Source organism: Theropithecus gelada, chromosome X, assembly GCF_003255815.1.
Source record: "Theropithecus gelada isolate Dixy chromosome X, Tgel_1.0, whole genome shotgun sequence".
Classification (NCBI taxonomy): Eukaryota; Metazoa; Chordata; class Mammalia; order Primates; family Cercopithecidae; genus Theropithecus; species Theropithecus gelada.
In genome coordinates this window covers 6,193,363-6,215,425 of record NC_037689.1, presented here as the reverse complement: position 1 = coordinate 6,215,425, position 22,063 = coordinate 6,193,363, and the positions used below count along the sequence as shown (strand labels likewise).

Below are 22,063 nucleotides of genomic sequence, written 5' to 3'. Positions count from 1 at the left end.
CTTCCCCTACTCCTCCAGGAGGGCTGGGAACCCCTCCGAGGAGGAAGCGGCCTGGAGAGCTCTCAGTCCCTCCTCTGGGCCAAACCCCAGGCTGGGCTCCCTCAGTGCACCTCTGCTAGAATCTCCCCACGCACCCCATCAAGTTTGTATCGCTGGCTCTATTCTCCCGAACAGAAAATTGAGATGGAGAGAGGTGAAGTAATACTGCTAGTAAGTGGCAGAACTCCAATATCGAGACCCGGTTTGGCTATTCCCAAACCTGGAATCTGCCCCTTCAGCCATATTGCTACCTTGTGAATACAGAAACCTTTCCATAGACGCTTTTCACAAATATCCTTCTTTTCAGCACAGTTAAAGAGACTATGTTTAGGAGTTGTTCTGGGACTCTGTGTACTAAGTAAAATTCAAATCACCCATTTTGGGGTATCAAGATGGGGCCCCAGTCAATATTCTTTCCCACTGCAATAAGCTCTCACTCTTCTGCGTTGTTTTCTAGACTGGCTGAGAGAAATGCTTCCTGAAGAGAAGACAGAAAATCAAAAGAAATGCCAAGAGGCTGTTCTTCCGAGGAAACTGCCCAGCCTGACTTTACGGATGGGGAAATTGAGGCCTGGAGAGAAGGGTCTTACTAAAGTTCATGCAGCAAGTCAGAGTAGACTCCAGGTGCCCTGGCTCCCTGCCTGCCTGTTACAGCAACCTCTCTGTCCTCCACACGGGCGGGACTGGAGAAAGGAGAGAGTTTTTCGGCTTTGAAGGATGTAGGGCTCCTGAGAATATCACAGGTCCAGCTCAAAGTGCTCCTGTCCTTTCACAGCCCTGGAGCCCAGGCCCCTGGCTGTTCTGAGCAGAAGGCGGCCCTGGGAGGGGCCAGGGGGCCAGTGATCTAGAAGAAATAGAAGCTGACAGGCAACAGGCCAGCCTTCCTGCCTCCCTGCTGGGGCAGCTGGTTCCTCTCAAGAAAGCCAAAGCTACTGAGAGAGAGAGGCCCTCCGGACCACCACAAGGTTGGCATCTGTGGGTCCTTGGTGGCCTCCTCTCCCTCTGCCCACCCCTCAAAGCCCTGGTCCTCAGGGCTCTGGCCTTAGCCCCTGCCTTTTTTTTTTTTTTTTTTAAACTCTCCTTGAGGAACTCTCCTAGCTCCTGCAGCAGCTTCACCTTGTGCCCATTTGTACTTATTGCCCTAAGAGCTGAACCCTCTTGACCTGGCAGGAGCCGAGAGACATTAAGTGTAGTGCTGGGCCGGGTGCAGTGGCTCATGCCTGTAATCCCAGCACTTTGGGAGGCCGGGGGCAGTGGGACGGGTGGGGAGCGGTGGATCACCTGAGCTCGGGAGTTTGATACCAGCCTGGGAAACATGGCAAAACCCTGTCTTTACTAAAAATACAAAAATTAGCCAGGCGTGGTGATGCACACCTGCAGTCCCAGCTACTTGGGAGGCTCGCTTGAGCCCCAGAGGTGGAGGTTGCAGTGAGCTGAGATCACGCTGCTGCACTCCAGCCTGGGTGACAGAGCAAGACCCTGTCCAAAGAAAAAAAGAAAAGAAAAGAAAAGAAAGAAAGTGTAGTGGTAGCTTTAAGGGATGATGCTGTGTGACTTTGGGTAAGCCCCTTTCCCTCTCTGGTGAGACAAAGAACCTACACTTTGGTGCCTGGTAAAGCTGGGTACAAGTCCTCGCCCTATCACTTTTTAGCTGGGTAAGCCCTCTGAAGCTCAGTTTGCTCATCTATAGGAGAGGAGTGGCAATTCTTACCTCACAGTTCTTGTAGGGATTTGGTAGGTAGACAAAGTGTGCACATGGTGAAGAGTCTCAGCCTGAACCTGAGAGAGTCTGACCCTTCTCCCAGAGAGGCAGAGGAGACCCATGGGAAGCCTGCTTGTTTCAGGGATAGTGAGGAAGATTTCTAAGAAAATATCCCTGAACCTGGGACCACTTTTGGAATTCAGTCATAGCTGAGCATGCTGAACAGACTCAGATGATGACCCACCAGGGCCTGAAGGGAGGAAGGAATGAAGGGTGAGGAGCCTGACCCAGCCACGGGGCACTGGTAGGGCCTTCACGTGCTTATTCGACAGATACTGTGGCCCAGGCACTATCCCCAGTGCTGGATACAGCAGTGGCTAAGGGTAGACAATGTCCAGCTCTCACGGAGCTTATATCCAAGTGAGAGGAGACAGACATTCATCAACTAATGCAATTCAACTGAGCAAAATGTAGAGACGGCAGGAGGAAAGCATTCCAGGCAGAGGAAACAACCCGGACAAAGGACCTGAGGTGGTAATTCCAGCAAGCACGAAGAGGCTGACGTGGTGGGGTGGGAAAAGTGCAGGGGAGAAAGGTGAGACTGGAGATGGAGGTGGGGGCCCAGCATGCAGAGCCTTGGAGGCCTCGGTGCGGGTTTCCGTATCTATAGGAAGAGCAGTTTGGAAGCCTGTGGTTTGTGGACAGGCATGTGGGGTGGGGAGTATCTTTGAAGCCCCTAAAGTTGTATGAAAAGCTTTAATTTCCGGGGAGAACACCTCTAGCTTTGATCAGATCCTCGCATGGGTCTGTGATCCCAAAGGGTAGGGAAGCTTCTTACATGATTCCATTCGCTAAGTGCCCATGATGAGCGGGTGGCAGGCATCCTAGAATCTTCCGTGAGCTAGCCCCTATCCCACACCTCCAGCTAGTCTCAGCCTTCTCCCCACCTTCAACCTGCACCCCACCCAGACAGAAGCACCTGCAACTCTCAGCTACACTCTGCTGCGCCAAGCCTTATTAAAGAGAATTTGTGTCAAATGCTCTGTAATAGTACCTCTGTTGTCCCACTGTGCCCCCACTGTCATCTCCCCACCTGGCTGGCTCCCCATTGTTCTTCAAAAGTCAGCTAGATGTTGTGCTCTCTGGGAACCTGCCTTAACCCCACCCAAGCAGGTTGGGTCACCTCCCTTGTGTCCTTCTGCCCTGCTCTTCTCTCAGCTGGCTTCTCTCAACACTGTGTTCAGATGCCTGCTGCCCCTTCTCTGTCAGGATCTCTGTGAGAGCTCTGTGTCTTGTTCATCCCAGTGTCCCCAGCACTCAGCACAGGGCACCTGGTCGCACATGGTGGGGGAAAATGGACAGAGGTGGAGGCTGCAAGGTGGGGCAGTGGACACTAGAGGGCACTGTGGCCACTAGAATCCCAGCCCGCTGCTGGCCAGGCAGCCCCAGGAGGCTCCCAGGCCGACGATTGTCACATGGAAACTGTTGCTGGGTCCTGCAGCTCCTCAGCTCTGGACTTAAGCAACCAGGGCCACAGTTCCAGCCTCCCGATAAACCTTCTGCTCCCTTTCCAGACCAGGCCATTTCTCATGACAGTGCCATCTCACTGCAGATACTCCTTTAGTTCTTCACAAATGTGGGTGCCAAACACTCTTCTCGCAGTTCTGGCCTGCAACACTCTGCACTTCTCCTTGCCCCAGCCAACCCCTCCCCTGGCTAACTTCTACTCATGCTCCAAGCTTCCACTTAGATGTCGGCTTGGAGACGCCTCCCTGGCCCTCAGGCTGGGTTGGGTATATTTCCATGGTGCTCCCACAGCAGCCTGCACTTCCCCTATAATTGTCTGTAATTGTCTGTCTCCTTGTCTATTTCCTGACCAGACAGTGGGCTTCATCACAGCAGGGCTGTTACTCACCACCCTATCAGTCACATTTAGCAGCGTCTGGCACATTGTAGGCACTCGATAAATCCTTGAATGAAGGAATTTGAATGGATATGTGGATGGACAACTTGAGGCAAGTCATTTTACCTCTCTAGGTTTCAGTTTCCCCACCTGTAAGTCACCCCTACTTAGCAGGGTGGCCACAAGGATTAAAGATAATGTGTCTCCAGTGCTCTGTAATAGTACCTGATATTTAGCAGACATTTTCTGACTCAAAGCAATTATTACTATTTGGAACAGTGAGAAAAGGGCAAGGGGAGGAGTTGAAGGAGACTGCCCAGAACCTGGGATAATGTCTCCCACTTAGGTTTACCATTTAGATATGGAAGATGGCTTTAACAGCAATAATAAAACTACCAATTTTATTAAAAGTAACAGCACCTACTGTGTGCCAGGCCAGAATCAGGAGGCCTCTGAGGAGGTGGTGGGAAGCCCCTAGTCTCAGCCAGAGGATGCAAGGCCAGGGCTAAGGCCAGAGCTGTGGACATTGCTCCTGTGTCTGGAGAACAGTCATTACTGGCACGGCTGGTTCCAGACTCTTTATTCATAGGTGAAAATTTGTCTAAAGGGTCATTAATTCCCTCTGTAATTAATGTAAAACCTGCAGGGTTTGTATTAATGGAAAAGTAAGCTCCAGTGTCAAGCTGATAACATTGATAATGTGTACTTGTAATTATACACTGGAGATAACTATAAATTCAGTCACTGAACTCATAAAATATCAAAATTCTTGAGGCCACCAAGAGCTGGGTAGCAGCTGTCCCATCAGTAGCTTTATACCAGTTGCTCTGAGGTGATGAAAAATTACCACAAGCTGGTAGCAATGGTAATATTCACTGTACATTTAAAAGCTTTTTCAGCATAAAATAAGAGGGCACTTTTAGACAAAACAGCATGTTTTGATGCAAGGATATGGAACTTGAAAGCACAGTGAGCAAAGGTCATCTTGCTATAAAATAGGAACCAAAAACAATCTTACAAGCGTTTGCCTCTGAGCCGACCAGGCTCTGACCTCACTTGGGTACACATAAAAACTGTGTTTACTGCAGAAGAAACACGAAATACCAAGTGTTTTCTCTCTCTCTCCTCTCATCCAATTCTAAGGGAATCAATTTTCTCACATGGTCCCTTGCCGCCTTGTGTTACCAACAGGCTGGAGGATCACTGCAGTCCAACGGCAGGAGGGGCGGATCCTGAAGCTGGAAAAGGTCATATAGCTTCCAAGTTGATGGCCATGTCAGGCCATGGGCAAGCAGAGGAGGCTGGTCCAGAGAGAGAAGTCCATGAAAAAGAGATGATAGGCTGGGCGCAGTGGTTCACGCCTATAATCCCAGCACTTTGGGAGGCTGAGGCGGGCGGATCACGAGGTCAAGAGATCGAGACCATCCTTGCCAACCTGGTGAAACCCTGTCTCTACTAAAAATACAAAAATTAGCTGGGCATGATGGCACATGCCTGTAGTCCCAGCTACTTGGAAGGCTGAGGCAGGAGAATTGCTTGAACCCGGGAGGTGGAGGTTGCAGTGAGCCAAGATCATGGCATTGCACTCCAGCCTGGGCGACAGAGCAAGAATCCGTCTCAAAAAAAAGAAAAAAGAAAAAGAAAAAGAAAAAGAGATGACAGGGACCAGGCAAGCCATGAGAAATGGAGAAAGATGAGACATGGGCCCAGGAGATGCAGAGAGCGAGACAGCAACCTTGGTCCTCGACTTCCTGGTCCCACTTCCAGTTGGTGTGAGGCCTGGCAGTATTTCATTAACTGTTCTTAGATTCTGTGAAATGCAGCCTCACAATAGTCCCCCTCATTAGCCCTTTATTCTTGAGCTAGCTTGAGTGGGCTTCCATTCCTCACAATAAAGTGTACCCAGACTAAGACAAGTGAAAATTGGGAATGTAAGTGCAGGGCTTGTGTAAGCAAAATCGCATAAAGAACACCTAGGTAGAGAGGGGTGAATGCAATTGTCCAGCATTTGTGTTTGTTCATCCGGAAGCTCCCTTGTTCCCTGACACTTACAACCACAGCCACACGCTCCACACATTCACACACGCTGACATTCAATGGTACACAGAAACAAACGCAGCAGCAACCAGATATGGTTCTCTGCAGACCCCCTGACATGCAGGGCCACATGCCAGCATGCAGTGTTGCACTTTGCTCTTCACAGCCACACTGCCATGCAGCAGTGCACACCCACATGCATGAACACAGAGGTGCTGCCCGTAAGGCTCAGAGCAGGAGTCGAAGCTTCACTGAGCTCCATGCAGCCTCCCTCCCCAGCTGCCAAGTGACTCATCCCCAGGGCTGCTAATTAAAGCCAGGACAGAGGGGACAGAGGCAAGGGGAGGGGAAGAGAGAGAAGGCAAGTTTATTTCGGTGCCAACCAGGCACTCAGCCAGTTTAGGGGTCACCCACTTCCTGGGGCTGGGCCAGGCGGTGGCAGAACACAGAGAGGAAGGGGAGGAGAAGAGAAATCTCTTACCCTTTCTTGCCCTTCTTTAGCTTTCTGGAAAGGTACCTCCTCCTCTGTCCCACTGTCAGAATCCAGTTCTGACTCCTCCAGACTTCTGTCCTTACAAAATGACTGTCTACCCCATCATCACGCTCCCATTTGGGCTGACCCGAGCTGGCTCATCTGTGTCTGCAGCAACCCCAAACTGGGAAGCAGTAAGTGGCAAGATTCCAGGCAAAGGAAGTGGTAGGAACAGGGCAAGGTGGGCAACCAGGCTGAGCCAAACGGGAGGCATCATGGGAGGTGACGCAGCTGGATGGCTCTGGGGATGGGTAGTGTCTTGGACATGTGGATGGGAGAGCCACGGATCGTTCATGAGGTCTTGGCCATTCCAGATTGCCAAGAGGTCAAAACAAGAGATTATCTAATCCAAACTCCTGTAGGACAGATTGGGGCACTGAGGCCCAGAGTGGGAGGCTCCTCCTCCCACTTCTCCTCCAACTGCAGTGGTTCCCGTTGCCATAGGGACGTCCCTGTCTCTGCGGGTGTCAGCAGCTCCCCCACCCCCTCCCTCCTTCCCTAGCAACAGGCCACCTCCTCCCGCTTTCATCCTTGCGTGTCTAGCAACCCCAGCCCGGTCCCCAGAGCCAACAAGTTCAGGTTGACCCTCACTGCAGCCGTGCCTCTAGGCCTGGGCCCCCTCATCTTCTGGTGAGGGCCTCATCAGGCCCCTCCTGCCCTCTCTGTTTTCAAGTTCTACACCTCTTCACATTCTTCCAGCCTGACTATATAGCGTATGACAACAGATTGGGTTAGGGGAAAGCGGAGGACACTAGTTTGTTGCGCCACTATTTCACACTGAGCGTTGCTTTACTTTAAGTTCTCTCATCAACCCAGAAAAGTCAAGACTGTTGTTTCCATTTTACTCATGAGAAACTAAGAACCAGAGAAGTTAAGTGATTTTGCAAAGAGCACACAGCTAGGAAGCAGGCTCTGCTGCTAGCTAGCTTTGTGACCTCGAGCCTTGGCCAATCCCTCTCTGGACTTTGGCTTAAGGTGCCTTTAGGTCAGATCTGTGACAACTTCTCAGGGATCCACAAGAAGTCCAGGCACCTTTCTCTGCCCATGCCTACCCCCCACCCCCATCACCAGCTGTTCTGCTCTAATTAGACACCACACTTCCTCTGGCACCCCATACTTAGAAGCCCTCAGGCCTGGGTCATGCCAAGGGTGGCTTGCAATCTACCGACTCTGCTCTGTCCTTGTTATTCAGTTCCCATAAAAGCCCAGGCCTAGCGCCTCTCCTGGGTGTTTCTTCTACCCCCCAGCCCTTCCCCTTCCACAAACGCATGCACGCACACATGACGTTTATTAGATGAGGAAACTGGGATTCCAAGAGATGAACAGATTGTCCAGTCACACAACTAGAAAGCAACCTACCCCCAAATGGAGGCCTGTGCTTGGATCCAATGTTTCTGCCCTTCCTATGCCACAGAGCCTCGCCTCTCTCCTCCAACTTTCCCCAGCTCCCAACTGATGACAGAAGGTCGCTATGACCCAGCCCTGACCCGCATTCTGACCTTACTGCTCTTTTCCTGCCTAAATCTTCTATTTTAGCCCCACGGATCGCTCCCTGTCTCTAAACCCACCCGCCTCGCTTTCCTCCACAAGCTGATCCCACCTCCAGGGACACCCTCCTTATGCAAATCTGCACGGCAGTCCCTGACAGCCCTGCTCAGACACTGCCTGCTCTGGGAAGCTCTCCTTCACCTTAACTGGAGCGGATTCAAAAATTTACAAGTGGGTCCCTACCCAGCCCTGGTTGCAAGTTCAAATTGCCTTCCCACCATGTTGTCAAGATCTTGCCCCACACACGCCACGCTTTAGCCCCTTCCCATAGCCTGAGTTTGACCCTCGCTTCCCAGATGCTGACTCCTCTAGGCCCCTATAGCCTCCTTGACTGTGGGCCCAGGACGGATGTCAGGAAGCGTGTCTGAATAAATTAAATGCTGGCTTTGGAACCAGACAGCCCAAGACACTGACTCTCTCAGAACCTCTTCCCCTGATCTGTAAATCAGGGATTGTAATCCATGCCTATTAGGGCTGTTGTGAGCATTATATTCCAAGTTGTTAGTATGTGAGGAACAAATGATCATTGCTATAATTGCTACTATCAGGATGAGGATGAGGATGAGGATGATGATTATTATCTGCCAGGCTGTCGAGAGCTCCCGTGGTGATGGTATGGGTAGCACTCTAGGTTGGCGCCAGGCAGACTTGGGTTTGAATCCTGGCTCAGGATCCATATATTAGCTGAATCCACATATTAGCTGCCTGGCTGCAGGCAAAACCCATAACCACTCTGAGCCTCAGTTTCCTCAGCTGTAAAACAATGATGATAAGGCCAGCCCAGGTTCTACCTACAGTGTCACTGGGAGGATCAAACAAAAGAAAGTCCCTGACAACTTCTGTAAGTTGTAAAGGCCCAAATGTATATCATCACATGACTTATGATTATGCTCATTATTAAATGTCCTGAGCTCTATGTCCCAGGAACTTCCTTGCTGGGAAAAGCTGATAACTAGAGATGTTTTCAATCTTCTTCTTCAACAAGTAGCAGGTACATCACTGGGGATGCTTGCAGGAGCCCTGTGCTCGGGGTCAGCTCAGGTGGCCTCTCTCCAAACCCACGGTGGGACACTGAGATCTATTCCCTTTGCTAGACAGGTGCCTTCCTAAGTGCTAGCACAAGCTGTGCCCGTGACATGCTCCTTGGCTGCATGCTGGGTCTAATTATGTCTTGTCACAAACCCCTTTCCTGGACACTGGGACTGATTACATTAAGGCTGGCCTGTGTGTGCTCATCCCACAGCCCCAATCTTGGCTCTGGGTATCCGTGTGTTTACCCCAGATCCCCTGTCTGGGGTGCTAGAACAGAGGGTGTCTCATTAGACACTTTTGTCTGTATGCTGGCATCCTCTGTCCCCAGCCCATAGCCCCTGCCTGAATGACAGGACCAGGGCTGCTGCATACAGTCGGGCAAGTTGTGCCTTGCACAAAAGGTCACAGCCAAAAGGATACGAACAGGGGCTGATATCCAACCCATGCTCTGCTCAATGGAGCCACTCAGAGGGGGTGCCCTTGAATGGGACATCTTTTTCTATTCTTCACAAAGGTGCCAATTATGTTACTGTCAGCTGTAGCTGGGAAGGACTGTACCCATCTGTGCCTCTGCTGCCTGGGCTCAGCTCAGCTCAGTGGCCTATCCCATAGCCCCCAGCCTGGATGTTAAGGCTGAGTGGGTCCTATCCTGAGCACCCTCATCATTCCTATATAATCCCTATACTTGACACCTCTGCCTTCATGAAGCTTCTGATGGGGTAAGGCCTGGGAAATGCACGAAGGTCCCTTGTCTTTACCTTTACCCAAGTTTTACTCCTGCCTCCCCAACTGGCAGATTGAACACATCTTTAAAGCTTACTATGTCTACCAATGGGTCAGTAATAACAATAACAACAACAACAAAAAAAAACAAAAACAAAAACAAAAACAAAAAACAGAAAATAAAATAAAATAAAACGTACCAAAGCTTGTAAACTTTTTTTTTACCAAGCACACACACAAAAAATTTTCCTTGTCACCATAATGTATAGTTCTAATGTCTAGAATGTGTTACATCCAGAGTCCATTCAAATCCCACTACTCGGGGCTGGCACAGATTCAGGGTGGAATGTGAACGCTAGACCAGGGAAGCTCAGCATCAGTCATGCCCTCTTCCCCCGGGAGGAGAAGGTGGAAAAGGTCCTGGGTCCAGAGCTGACCTCTCAGCTTTCACATCTGGGCAGCTCCTATGAGCCCCTATGGTGTTCAGCCAAGCCCCCAAGTCAACTAGTGTCAGAAAGACTAAGGAACAGTCTTGAACCCCCTCCCCACAGCTGCCACATCCCCCAACTGCCCTCCCACTCCACTCCATAGCCACCCTTAATACCAACAGGGAAGACACCCTTGAGTTGGCCCCTCCCCCTGCCCATGGATCCTACAGTTACAAACCAGAGGCCCCCACCCCAGGCCCTGCCCCATCTCCCAACTAGTACTAAAGAAAGGAGGTACTGACCTGACTGTTCTGGAATTCTCACCATCAGATCTGAAAGGGAAACAGAGAAAAAAAACCAAAACAGTCAGTATATGCTCTCTACTTTTCTCCCTCTGTCCTAGGTAGAGTAGCTTTGGGGGCCTTGAGGCCTAATGCACATCACAAAAATGAGGGGAAGGGTATTTCATGCAGAGAGAAGAGAATAGCAAGTGCAAGGCTGAGAGACAGTAGAGTGCCTCGCCAGTTGAAGGGATGGAGAGGAAGACGGTGGTGCTGGGGTGCAGTGAGCAAGGGGAAGAGTGGTCAGAAGTGAGGTCAAAGAGGCACCAGGAACCAACCATGTGGGGCCTAGTGGATCACAGTGAGGAGCGTGGCTTTCCTCGAGGCAGCCAGTAGCCATGGGCAGGGGCAAAGCCCAAGCTTGAAACACAGAAAGACCTAGGTTCAGATATTGGTTCTGCCACTTACCAGCCCCATGACCTGGGCAAGTCACTTCACCTCTCTGAGTCTGAGCCTCAGTCTCCCCATTTGTGACATGAGGCCGATCCTCACGGGGCTGTTGGGATAATTAAACCCTTTGGAACCCGGTAGGCAAATGCCAGGTATTATTAACACCATAGAAGAGGCTTTGCCAACTGCCTGGTCCAACCTGCTTATTTTCCAGATGAAGGGAACGAGGTTGAGGGGATAAATGAGTCAGCCGCTGGGCTCCTTTCTACTACACTGGTCTGCCGTTTTCATTGTGAGGCCTCTTTAGAGGCAAAAGAAGGGCAAGAGAAGAGAATGGAGTTGGGACATCACTGAGGGAACCAGGGAATGAGTGAAATCTGAACCATACCCTTCCCCTCCCACTACGCCTTCCCAAGAAGAGTGTGAGAGTGTATACGCAAGTGCACACACACGTGTGTACACGTGTGTGTGCACACGTGTGTGTGTAGGGGAGGGAGGATCAGGACAGTGGGGCTGGTGTCCACTGCATGCAGGGAAGGGGCGGAGGAGGACCATGGAAGTTGAAAGTGGAAGCGTGTGGGACACGGACTTCCCCTTCGTCATCTTCCTCCATCTTCACCTCAGGCCTCCCACCCTCGATCATGCTGCAAAGGAGACAGAGACGAATACACCACAGATTGTCCTCAGCTGAGAGAGCCAAGACATGGCTTTAGTGAGGGGAGTGTCCACCTATGCTAAGCGCCAAATGACATAGGTACACACAGGGAGAGGAGCAGGTGGGCCTCAGAAGGGAGCATTTGTTGAAAGAATGAAAGGAGGCCCCGCTGGCGAGGTGGGGCAGGCAAGCAACAGGGTGCTGCAACCACAGCACTCCCGGTTCCACTACTCACAAGCCACGGAATCCTAGGGAAGAAACTTCACTATGTTGAGTGTCAGTGCTTTGCCTTGTAAAATGGGGCTTTGGGGGTGGGCTGCGGTGACAGTCACTCCCTTTATGGGGTGTGGCTGTGAGGCTCAGCCTGGCACAGTGCCTGGCACATGGTACATGCTCAGCAGATGCCAGTAGCACCAACCCTTAGCCTTCTCAGCGCCCTGAAGGAACAGAGGACCAGGGCCACAGCATGCCTTATCACATTTATTAAAATGTTCCATCTCCCTCTGCAGCAACAAGATTGCTTCTGAGGCCTGGCCCAATTATTCTCAGGTACCAGGTCTGAGGCGCCTGACTTCAATGACTCCCCAGATGCCTACAGAACTGAGGCCAAGCCCCTCAGCCTCTCTCCCTAACACTAACCCTCTGCTCCAGGCAGGCCGATCTCTTCACCACCCACCTACCCCCAAACCCAGCACACATGTGTTCAGTCTGCTGTCTACCAGGCCCTGCCCTGGGAATACAACCTCTCAAGGAGCTCATGGACTGGCCACTTACCCCAATCTACCCAAGGGTTTAAACAACACTTCTAATCACCCCCACCACCACTGTGAACAAACTATGAGTACCTACTGTGTACCAGGCAATAGTGTTAGCCTCTTTTTGTACATTATCTCCTTTGATCCTGCAAAGTGGAGGTTATTCATCCAACTTTAAGATGATGAAACTGAGACTTAGAGAGGTCAAAATGACTTGTCCAAGGTCACGCAAGTGGAGGAGCTCAGAGTGAACCCCAAAGTTCATGTTCTTACCACCACGCTCCACTATATCAGAAGCTCAGTGCCGGGCACATACGCACTATGAGGGTGAGTTCCCTTATCTTCATTCCTCAATATCAAGCCAGAGAGGCACCAACAGACCTTTCCTCTCCAGTGCTCTTTCATCTGAGAGATTATGAGAAACGCACCTCTGCTCCAGAAGTATTTCTATTTGATATGTGACAATCCTCAAGAAGGCAGCAAAGGGGAGCAAAAGAGCTCCAAATCATGATGCAGTGGGGAATTCGCCAATTCTCGCTATGGACTGATTCTTACTAGCTTGAGGGTGCACAGCATCATATGGCTCTCAATGTGGGAGTGCAGCTCACCCCAGGGTTCATCACCCTTTATGCATTTAGCATATTATTCATTATGTATAGAACAACCATCAGTGCTATCCTACACCTCCTCAGAGGCTCATGTCCTGCCCAGTGGTCATGAAGCTGAGCCACCATTCTTTTGGGAGGCAGTATAGACTGGTAGAAAGAATGCTAGGTCCTTTTATGGCTCATTCCCTAATTGGCAGTATGAACTTGGACAAATCTCATTTCCCTCTGGACCTTGGTTCTTCACCTGTAAAGTGATGGGGCTGTGTTAGTTGAGTTCCAAGCAATCTTTAGGTCTTAAAATATTCTATTTCTTCAGAATCCCAAAGTTTATCTCTTTTATCAACTAGATTCTGCTGTCTGCAAGGAGAAGCAATAGACCCAAGGACTAGATCCCTCTTCATCAATCCATGTCAGTAAAGGAGACCGCTTTCTCCTGCTATTCCCCACAGCCATTTATTTATTTATTTAGAGACAGAGCCTCGCTCTGTCACCCAGGCTGGAGTACAATGGCACTATCTTGGCTCACTGCAACCTCCGCCTCCCAGGTTCAAGTGATTCTCTTGCCTCAGCCTCTTGAGTAGCTGGGATTACAGGTGCCCACCACCACGCTCTGCTAATATTTGCATTTTTAGTAGAGACAGGGTTTCGCCATGTTGGCCAGGCTGGTCTCGAACTCCTGACTTCAAGTGATCCACCTGCCTCGGCCTCCCAAAGTGCTGGGATTACAGGCGCGAACCACTGCCCCTGGCCAGACTTCTCTTAATGAAAGGCAGCTTAGGCCCCAGGATTCTCAAGAGATTTGGATATGCCAACTCCCATCCTCAGTAGTGACAGCCAATAAACAGTAACTTGTTGGAGCTTTGAGGATAGTAACCATATTTTCTGAATCAAAAACAGGCATGTAATCTGACCAGGGACTTTAATGTTGCTTCTTCCACGTATAAGAAGCAATTTGGAAGATGGGAGAATAAATGGCAGAATATTGAAAGTTCCTGAGCCTTTTGGGGACTTATGGGGAAGACAGAGCAGAATGGCTGAAAAGAACGGAGGCCCTGGAGCTGCTGTGTTGGAGTTTCTGCCCTTGCCTCTTGACTAGATTGCCTGCCATGCTCCAAGCCATTCATAAGCAGTAACTGGGGAACAATATGGTGCCTCTTCCCAGGAACCTGAAATTAGATCAAGAAGGTTGTCCCTGAAAGCAAAACTAATTAAATAAATACAAAATGCATCAGAAATGAGATATGTGGAGTAACTTCAATGATCACAAACTGGTCCTCAAGGAGAGTCTGAATAACATGCCTAAAAGATCATGTCTCCCACAGAAAGGAGACTGGACATCAACAGAAGTAGATTTTTTTGTTTTGTTTTGTTTTGTTTGAGACAGACTCTCGCTCTGTCACCAGGTTGGAGTGCAGTGGTGCAATCTCGGCTCACTGCAACCTCTGCCTCCTGGGTTCAAGCGATTCTCCTGCCTCAGCCTCCTGAGTAGCTGGGATTACAGGCGCCTGCCATCATGCCCAGCTAATTTTGTATTTTTAGCAGAGACAGGGTTTCACCATGTTGGTCAGGCTGGTCTCGAACTCCCGACCTCAGGCGATCTGCCCACCTCAGCTTCCCAAAGTGCTGGGATTACAGGCATGAGCCACCATGCCTGGCCCAGAAGTAGATTTTTTTAAGAATGAAACCTGAAGGGCAACTATGAACAGGGCTCCTCCCAGGAGTGTCCTTAGGAAAAAGAGACAGGTGCCCTGGCCCAGAAATCATGCAGGTCTCTCCAAAAGCTGAGAACCAGCCCCAAAGCAGCCTTGCACTTTCTCTCCTGAATATCACCTTACACCTAACTGCAAATGTCTTTGTGGGCAGCTCCTTTCTCACACTGACTGCTAAAGGAACTTTTTTTTTTTTTTTTTTTTTTTGAGATGGAGCCTCACTCTGTTGCCCAGGCTGGAGTGCAATGGCATGATCTCGGCTCACTGCAACCTCTGCCTCCCGGGTTCAAGCCATTCTCCTGCCTCAGCCTCCTGAGTAGCTGGGATTACAGGCATGTGCCACTGTGCCCAGCTAATTTTTGTATCTTTTTGTAAAGACAGGGCTTCCCCATGTTGGCCAGGCTGGTCTCGAACTCCTGACCTCAAGTGATCTGCCCACTTCAGCCTCCCAAAGTGCTGGGATTACAGGCATGAGCCACCGCACCCAACCATGTTTTTTTTTTTTTTTAAATAGATACGGGGTCTCACTATATTGGCCAAGGTGGCCACAAACTCCTGGGCTCAAGCAATCCTGCCTCAGCCTCCCAAAGTGCTGGGATTACTGGCGTGAGCCACTGTACCCAGCCTAAATGCTGTTTTGACACACATGACTGTACAGTGACCACTTCCATTCACTCCAACTGTCCTGCAACTGAATAACTGTGCCCTCCTCTCATTCTACCATCAGGGTTATATCACAAAGTTTGGGTTAAATCAACATTGGTGGTCTACATTTTTTTTTTTTGAGACAGGGTCTGGCTCTGTCACCCAGGATGGAGTGCGGTGGCACGATCTCGGCTCACTGCAACCTCTGCCTCCTGGGGTCAAGCAGTATCTCCCACCTCAGCCTCCCGATTAGCTGGTATTACAGGCACGCACCATCATGCCTGGCTAATTTTTGTATTTTTTGTAGAGATGGGGTTTCATCATGTTGCCTAGGCTGGTGGTCTACATTATGATGATTGCATGGATACTAATAATGGATTAATCATATGACATACTATGATTACATTTCCTTTCCCGTACAATTTTTTATTTTCCCTGCTATTGATTACTGTCTATATTTTTTCTTTTTTGAGACAGGTCCTCATCCTGTTGCCCAGGCTGGAGTGCAGTAACATGATCACAGCTCACTGCAGCCTCAACTTCCTGGGCTCAAGTGACCCTCCCACCTCAGTCTCCCGAGTAGATGGGACTACAGGCATGCATCACCACACCTGGAGAATTTTTGTATTTTTTGTAGAGATGGGGTTTCGCTATGTTGCCCAGACTGGTCTCGAACTCCTGGGCTCAAGAGATTCACCTACCTCAGCCTCCCAAAGTGCTGGGATTATAGGCATGAGCCACCGTGCCCAGCCTGATTACTGTCCATTATTTTTTTGTCAGCTTAGTTCTCTTCATACAAATGATCAATTCTCCCCAAACTGTCAGAAGCGCAATTCTCCTCTCAATATGCTTTGACATATCAGGTAATCCATCCTACTCTTTGTTTCCCTTAAAAACACCCACCTTCCTCCTGCAATCTAGGCTGGCTGCTCTCTAGGCCTGCCCAGATGTTGCCCTAAGAACCTCTCTCTCAGGCCAGGCGTGGTGGCTCACGCCTGTAATCCCAACACTTTGGGAGGCCGAGGTGGGCAGATCACCTGAGGTCAGGGATTCGAGATTAGCCTGGCCAACATGGTGAAACCCTGTCTCTACTAAAAATACAAAAATTAGCCGGAGGCAGCGGCGAATGCCTGTAATCCCAGCTACTCGGGAGGCTGAAGCTGAAGAATAGCTTGAACCTGGGAGGCGGAGGTTGCAGTGAGCCGAGATTGCGCCACTGTACTCCAGACCAGATGACAGAGCAAGACTCCATCTCGAAAAAAAAAAAAAAAAAAAAAAAAAAAGCCCCTCTCTCTTTTCCATCATCTAGGAATTCCCTTCACCTCTCCTTTGCATTGAACTTTCTGTTTTCTAGATTCCGTGGCTTTTTTTTTTTTTTTTTTTTTAGAGTTTATGCCCATATTTTGCTGGAGCACATTCCCCAGGACTTCCTGAGAAAGGAGGCATAGGACTTAAAACCTTTAGATCTTACATACCCTCATACTTGATTGATCATTCAACTGAGTATAGACTTCTAGGTTGGAAATTCTTTTCCCTCAGAATACTGAGCACACTGCTCCATCATATCCTAGCTTCCAGTGTTGCTGTTGATAAGTCCAACGTAATTCCTTTTCTTGATTCTTTGTATATGATGTTTTTTCTCTGGAAGCTTTTAGGATCTTCCCTTTAATCCCTGGTTTCTGAAATGTCACAGTGGCATATCTTGGCATGGGTCTTTTTATCATTTATCTTGCTGGGTACTCAGCAGGAGTTTTCATTCCTTCAGTTCTAGGAAATGTTCTTGTATTATGTCTTTGAGAATTTCCTTCCTGCTGTTCCCTCCATTCTCTATTTCTGGAACTCCTATTGTTGGCTGTTGGAGTTCCTCAATTGATCCTTCAATTTTCTCATCTTTTCTCTTCTGTTGTCCCTTTGTCTTGTTATTCTGCTTCCTAGGATATCTCCTCACCTTTTATTTTCTAATCCTTCTGCTGAAATTTTTATTTTAGCTCTCACTATTTTTAATGTCCCAGGTTTCTTCTCCTCCCTTCATTACCTTCCAAGTTCCTTTTTTATGTTTGTTTGTTTGCTTTTTCAACCTGTCTTCCAAGTTGATGGTTTTCCTCAAATAGCCTTGGACTATCTGATCATCTCTGGCTACCAAGAGCTTGGGGTTTTTAAAAACATATGCTGAGGTTTTTTCTTTTTTTTTTTTCTTTTTGGTTTAGAGACAAGAAGGTCTTGCTATGTTGCCCAAGCTGGTCTCAGACTCCTGGGCTTAAGTGATCCTCCCACCTCAGCCCTCTCAAAGTGCTGGGATTACAGACACAAGGCCACCATGCCTGGCCCAGTGTACTGAGGTTTAGTTTACATTAAAATAAAATATACCTATCTTAAGGGTCCTTGGCTGGTGATCCTTGATTAGTTCCCATGACACTACGAAGCTGCTTGGAAGCTCTGTGTGCAGGTGGGGCTTGCCAGGTGGTGGGCTTCACTATCAAATTACTGGGCTGAAAGCCTGTTCTTTTGTTAGAAGACTTCTAAGTGTCAGCTTTTGGAGGCCTTTTTTTCTGGGGCCTTTCAGTTTTCCCAGAGAACAATCCTTTGATCTCATCTGTGTACCTGACTTTGGTGTCCTAGAAGTGGGGGAGTGGAAGGAGGTTGGAGTCCCACTGTTTTAAGTGGAAGGAAGTTGGGGTTCCACTGTTTTAGGTTGCAGATTCCTTCGCCTGCAGGCCTGTTTCACCCCATCCTCCACTGTACTTGGTGACTTCAAGTCAAAGCCTCTTAACTTCAGTTTCTCCAAAGAAGCAACCTCCATCGGCAGGGATGCAGCTGGGAGTGGGGGACTCACTGTCTGGATGGGGTTGGGGAAGGACCAAAAAAACAAGACCTTTTTTTTTTTTTTTTTTTTTAAGACAAGGTCTCTCTCTGTTGCCCAGACTAGGTGCAGTGGTGTGAGCATAGCTCACAGCCTTGACCTCCTGGGCTCAGGCGATCCTCCCACCTCAGCCTCCTGAGTAATTAGAACCACAGGTACATGCCACCACACCCAGCCAATCTTTGGTTTGTTTGTTTGTTTGTTTGTTTGTTTGTTTGAGACAGGGTTTTACTATGTTGCCCAGGCTGGTCTCAAACTCCTGAGCTCAAGCAATCCTCCCACCTCGGCCTCCCAAAGTGGTGGGGGAATTACAGGCATGAACCACTGTGCCCAGACAGAAAAGATTTTCAACACTCCCATTCTCAGGTCCATATTTCATCCTGCCTTCCGAGGATGTACCTTCAGTACCTCTCAATCCTGAGCACTGCTGGGATTAGAATAGTTTACTTCTGGTCAGCATCCCAGACCTTATGTGTTTCTACCTTTTTTATTCCTTTTTTCATATTTTAATGAGATTTGGGAAAGCAACAGAGAGAAATAAGTTTATCCAACTCATTGTGTTTAACAGGAAGCTCCCTTTCTTATTCCAGCCAACTCCTATTCATCCTCCATGACTCATTTAGGCACCACCTCCTCCAGGAAGCGTATATTAACATCCCTAGACTGGGTTAGGAGCCCCACCTCTGTTCTCCCACAGTATCCTTTTCTTGCCTCCATCACGGCCCTGATCAAACTATTCTGAAATTGTCTATTTCCATGGCTAACTCTCCCAGCGACTGGGAGCTCCTGGTAGTCAGGAGCTCCGCCTCATTCCTGCTTGGACCCGCATATCTCAGAGTCTGGTTTCCAGGTGTATGGAGTAAATATGTGGTGATGAAATAATGAATAAATGAATGACTAAAAAAATGAATTGGACCTAGCTAGAGGGACCATCTAGAAAGGGAAATAAGCTGAATACAATTGTCCCTATATAAGATCAGTTCCCTAAAAGATATAAGTTCCTTTGATGCTGTGTGCGCAAGGAAGCCTATCGCAGCATGATTTAAATCAGTGAAAAACATGGGCACAGCTTCTACACCCTATATTTTTATTTTTTTATTTTTATTTTTTGAGAGGGAGTCTCGCTTTGTCCCTCAGGCTATAGTGCAGTGGCACGATCTTGGCTCATTGCAAGCTCCGCCTCCTGGGTTCACGCCATTCTCCTGCCTCAGCCTCCTGAGTAGCTGGGACTACAGGCGCCCGCCACCGCGCCCGGCTAATTTTTGGTATTTTTAGTAGAGACAGGGTTTCACTGTGGTCTCGATCTCCTGACCTTGTGATCTGCCCACCTCGGCCTCCCAAAGTGCTGGGATTACAGGCGTGAGCCACCGCGCCGGGCAACACCCTACATTAAGAGGATGATGAAGTCCATCGTGGTATATCAGTTGCCACTAAAAATGATGGTTATGAAGAATATGCAATGACATGGGGAAATGCTCAAATGGAAAAATCAAGAAAAAAAAACTGTATGTGTAAAATCATTTCAACTACATGAAAAAAATGCAGAGAACAAGGGCAATACACCAGATGCTCAGAGTGGTTGCCTCTGGGTGCTGTAATTATGTGTAATGTTTTTCTCCTCTACTTTTCCTAGTTTTTCTAAATTTCCTAATTTAAAAATGCATTGAAAGTATAATGTTTAAAAAGCTACTAAGAAATTAAATTGGTTAAGTAGCCTGAGAGTACTGGGAACAAAATACTGTGAAGTGGGGGGCGTAAGAATCAGTGCACATGTCCACCAGGGCTTGCTGGGAGAGCTCCATTCTTCACCAGCCAGAGCCTCTGAAGGCCCAGGCCCACAGAACACCCCTTGTTCCCTTCCCTGCAAAGTAGGACCTAGCTTAGGAAGTCAAAGGAGGAGGATCTTGGAGGCCAGCCTATTACGAATCACAATCTCATGGGTTGTACTGATAAACAGAAGGCCCTACACTGGGGCCCACACTTTAGGGGCCACTCTCCATCAGGCGAAATGTCTGTAATGCCATCAGGACCCATCAGGATCTTTGGCCCTGTCCCTTCTAGGCTGCACTTCAAGCACCAAGGACCTCAGAATTTCTTGCCTAAATTTCTTGGGCTTACTTTCGGGAATTGCATGGTCTTATTACCCAGGTCCATCTGTTAGGCCCAAGGAGTGGCCTAAGGGGAAGGGGAGATAGACAGGGCTTGGACATGTTGGCTGGGGCATCTACATATCTCAAGGCTCCATATGAACTATGGGAGGGAAGAGAAGCGTGGAGGGTCAAGGGCTTCTACTGATAACTTGCTTGGGCCCTAGAAATGTAGAAGCAGGTAAGTCTATAGAGCCTTAGGCCTCAGGGTTTGTAGAAGGCCCTAGCCTTCACAGATCTGGGTTCAAATCCATTCATTTGCTGTGCAACCCATGGATGAATCCATTCTCCTCTCTGAACTCAGTTTCCCCAATTATAAAATAGGCATAATAATTCTGACTTCAGAGAATTGTGTTGAGGTTTGTAGAATGACAGTAGTTATGAGTCCAGGCTTTAGGTCAGACAGGCCTGGATTTGGGTCTCAGCTCTGCCTCTCCTAGCTATGCAATTTACGACCCTAAGTTTCAGTTTCTTCATCAATGTAATGGAGATAATAATAGCACTAATATGATAGGGCTGTTGGGAGGATTATGGTTATAAAGAATATGTGATAACATTGGAAAATGCTTAAATGAGAAAATGCTGCTTAATAATGGTTGTGCAAACACTGGCTGTGGTGGAGTTGACTGGGCCTTCTGCACTCCCCAGGCTCGTGCAGCTTTATTTTTCCCCATAGCACTTACCACTACTTGACATATTATGTGTCTTCTTGTTTATTTGTTTCTTTTCCACGCCCATCCCAGACATCCATACACTAGAATCTCAGCTCCACAGAGCAGAAGTTTTGTCTATTTTGCTCACTGTTTCCAAGTGCCTGGAACAGTGTGAGGTACTTAGATGTCCTTCAAATTTGAATAGTTAGCCAGGTGTGGTAGCAACAGAGAGAAATAAGTTTCTAGGCCTTCCTCAGGCTGAGGCAGGAGGATCACTTGAGCCCAGGAATTTGAGGCTTCAGCGAGCTATGATCACGTCACTGCACTCCAGCCTGGGCAACAGAGCACAACCCTGTGTCAAAAAAAAAAAAAAGAAGAAGAAGAAGAAGAACCAGTTAACTAGTTATCTGCCATGAGGACAAGGGTAAAAAGGCATCTGGGGCCAGGCATGGTGGCTCATGTCTGTAATCCCAGCACTTTAGGAGGCCAAGGCAGGAGGACTGCTTGAGCCCAGGAGTTTAAGACCAGCTTGGGGATCACAGGGAGACTCCGTCTCTACAATGAAATAAGAATTAGCCAGGCATATTAGTGTGTGCCTATAGTCCCAGCTACTCGAGAGGTTAAAGTGAGAGGATTGCTTGAGCCCAGGTTGAGACCAGCCTGGGCAACATAGCAAAACTCTGTCTCTACAAAAATACAAAAATTAGGCGGGCATGATGGTGTATACCTATAGTCCCAGCTATTCAGGAGGCTGAGGCGGGAAGGCTGCCTCAGCCCAAGAGTTTGAGACAAGCCTGGACAACGTAGGGAGACCCTGTCCCTACAAACAACCAAAAAATTAGCCGGGTGTGGTGGCCCATGCCTGTGGTCCCAGCTACTCGGGAGGCTGGAGTGGGAGGATCACTTGAGCCCAGGAGGTAGAGGCTGCAGTGAGCCATGATCACACCATTGCACTCCAGCCTGGGCAACACAGTGAGACTCTGTCAAAAAAAAAAAAAAAGGCATTCAGTCATAGGAACAGTCAGAATAAAGGCATGGAAGCATAAAGAAGCCTGACATGCTTAGGAAACTCTACATAGTTCAGTACAACTTGAGTGTAGGGTTAGGAAGGAAACAGAGTGGCTTGAGGAATGAGTGGAGCTATAGCCTTACCCAAAGGAGCATGCAAGCACTTCCCTAAACCACAAGTGGCACAAAGACCTACCTGTGACAGCGAGGAAGGAGAAAAGCACTAGGGGGAGGTAAAGATGATTCCCAAGTTCAGGTGACACCTAAATCATGACAATGTAAAAAGTGAAAGTAGGCCGGGCACAGTGGTTCACGCCTGTAATCCTAGCTCTTTGGGAGGCCGAGGCA

At 48.8% G+C, this 22,063-nt stretch overlaps 1 protein-coding gene across 1 annotated transcript in view; it reads right to left on the bottom strand.

Moving 5' to 3' along the window:
* Positions 1 to 22,063, bottom strand: part of IQSEC2 (IQ motif and Sec7 domain 2) — a 90,501-nt gene that overhangs the window by 49,485 nt on the left and 18,953 nt on the right. Inside the window, exon 2 of the mRNA XM_025373579.1 lies at positions 10,247 to 10,276. Within this exon, the coding sequence (XP_025229364.1) occupies positions 10,247 to 10,276 (30 nt within the window). The remainder of the gene's footprint in view (positions 1 to 10,246; positions 10,277 to 22,063) is intronic.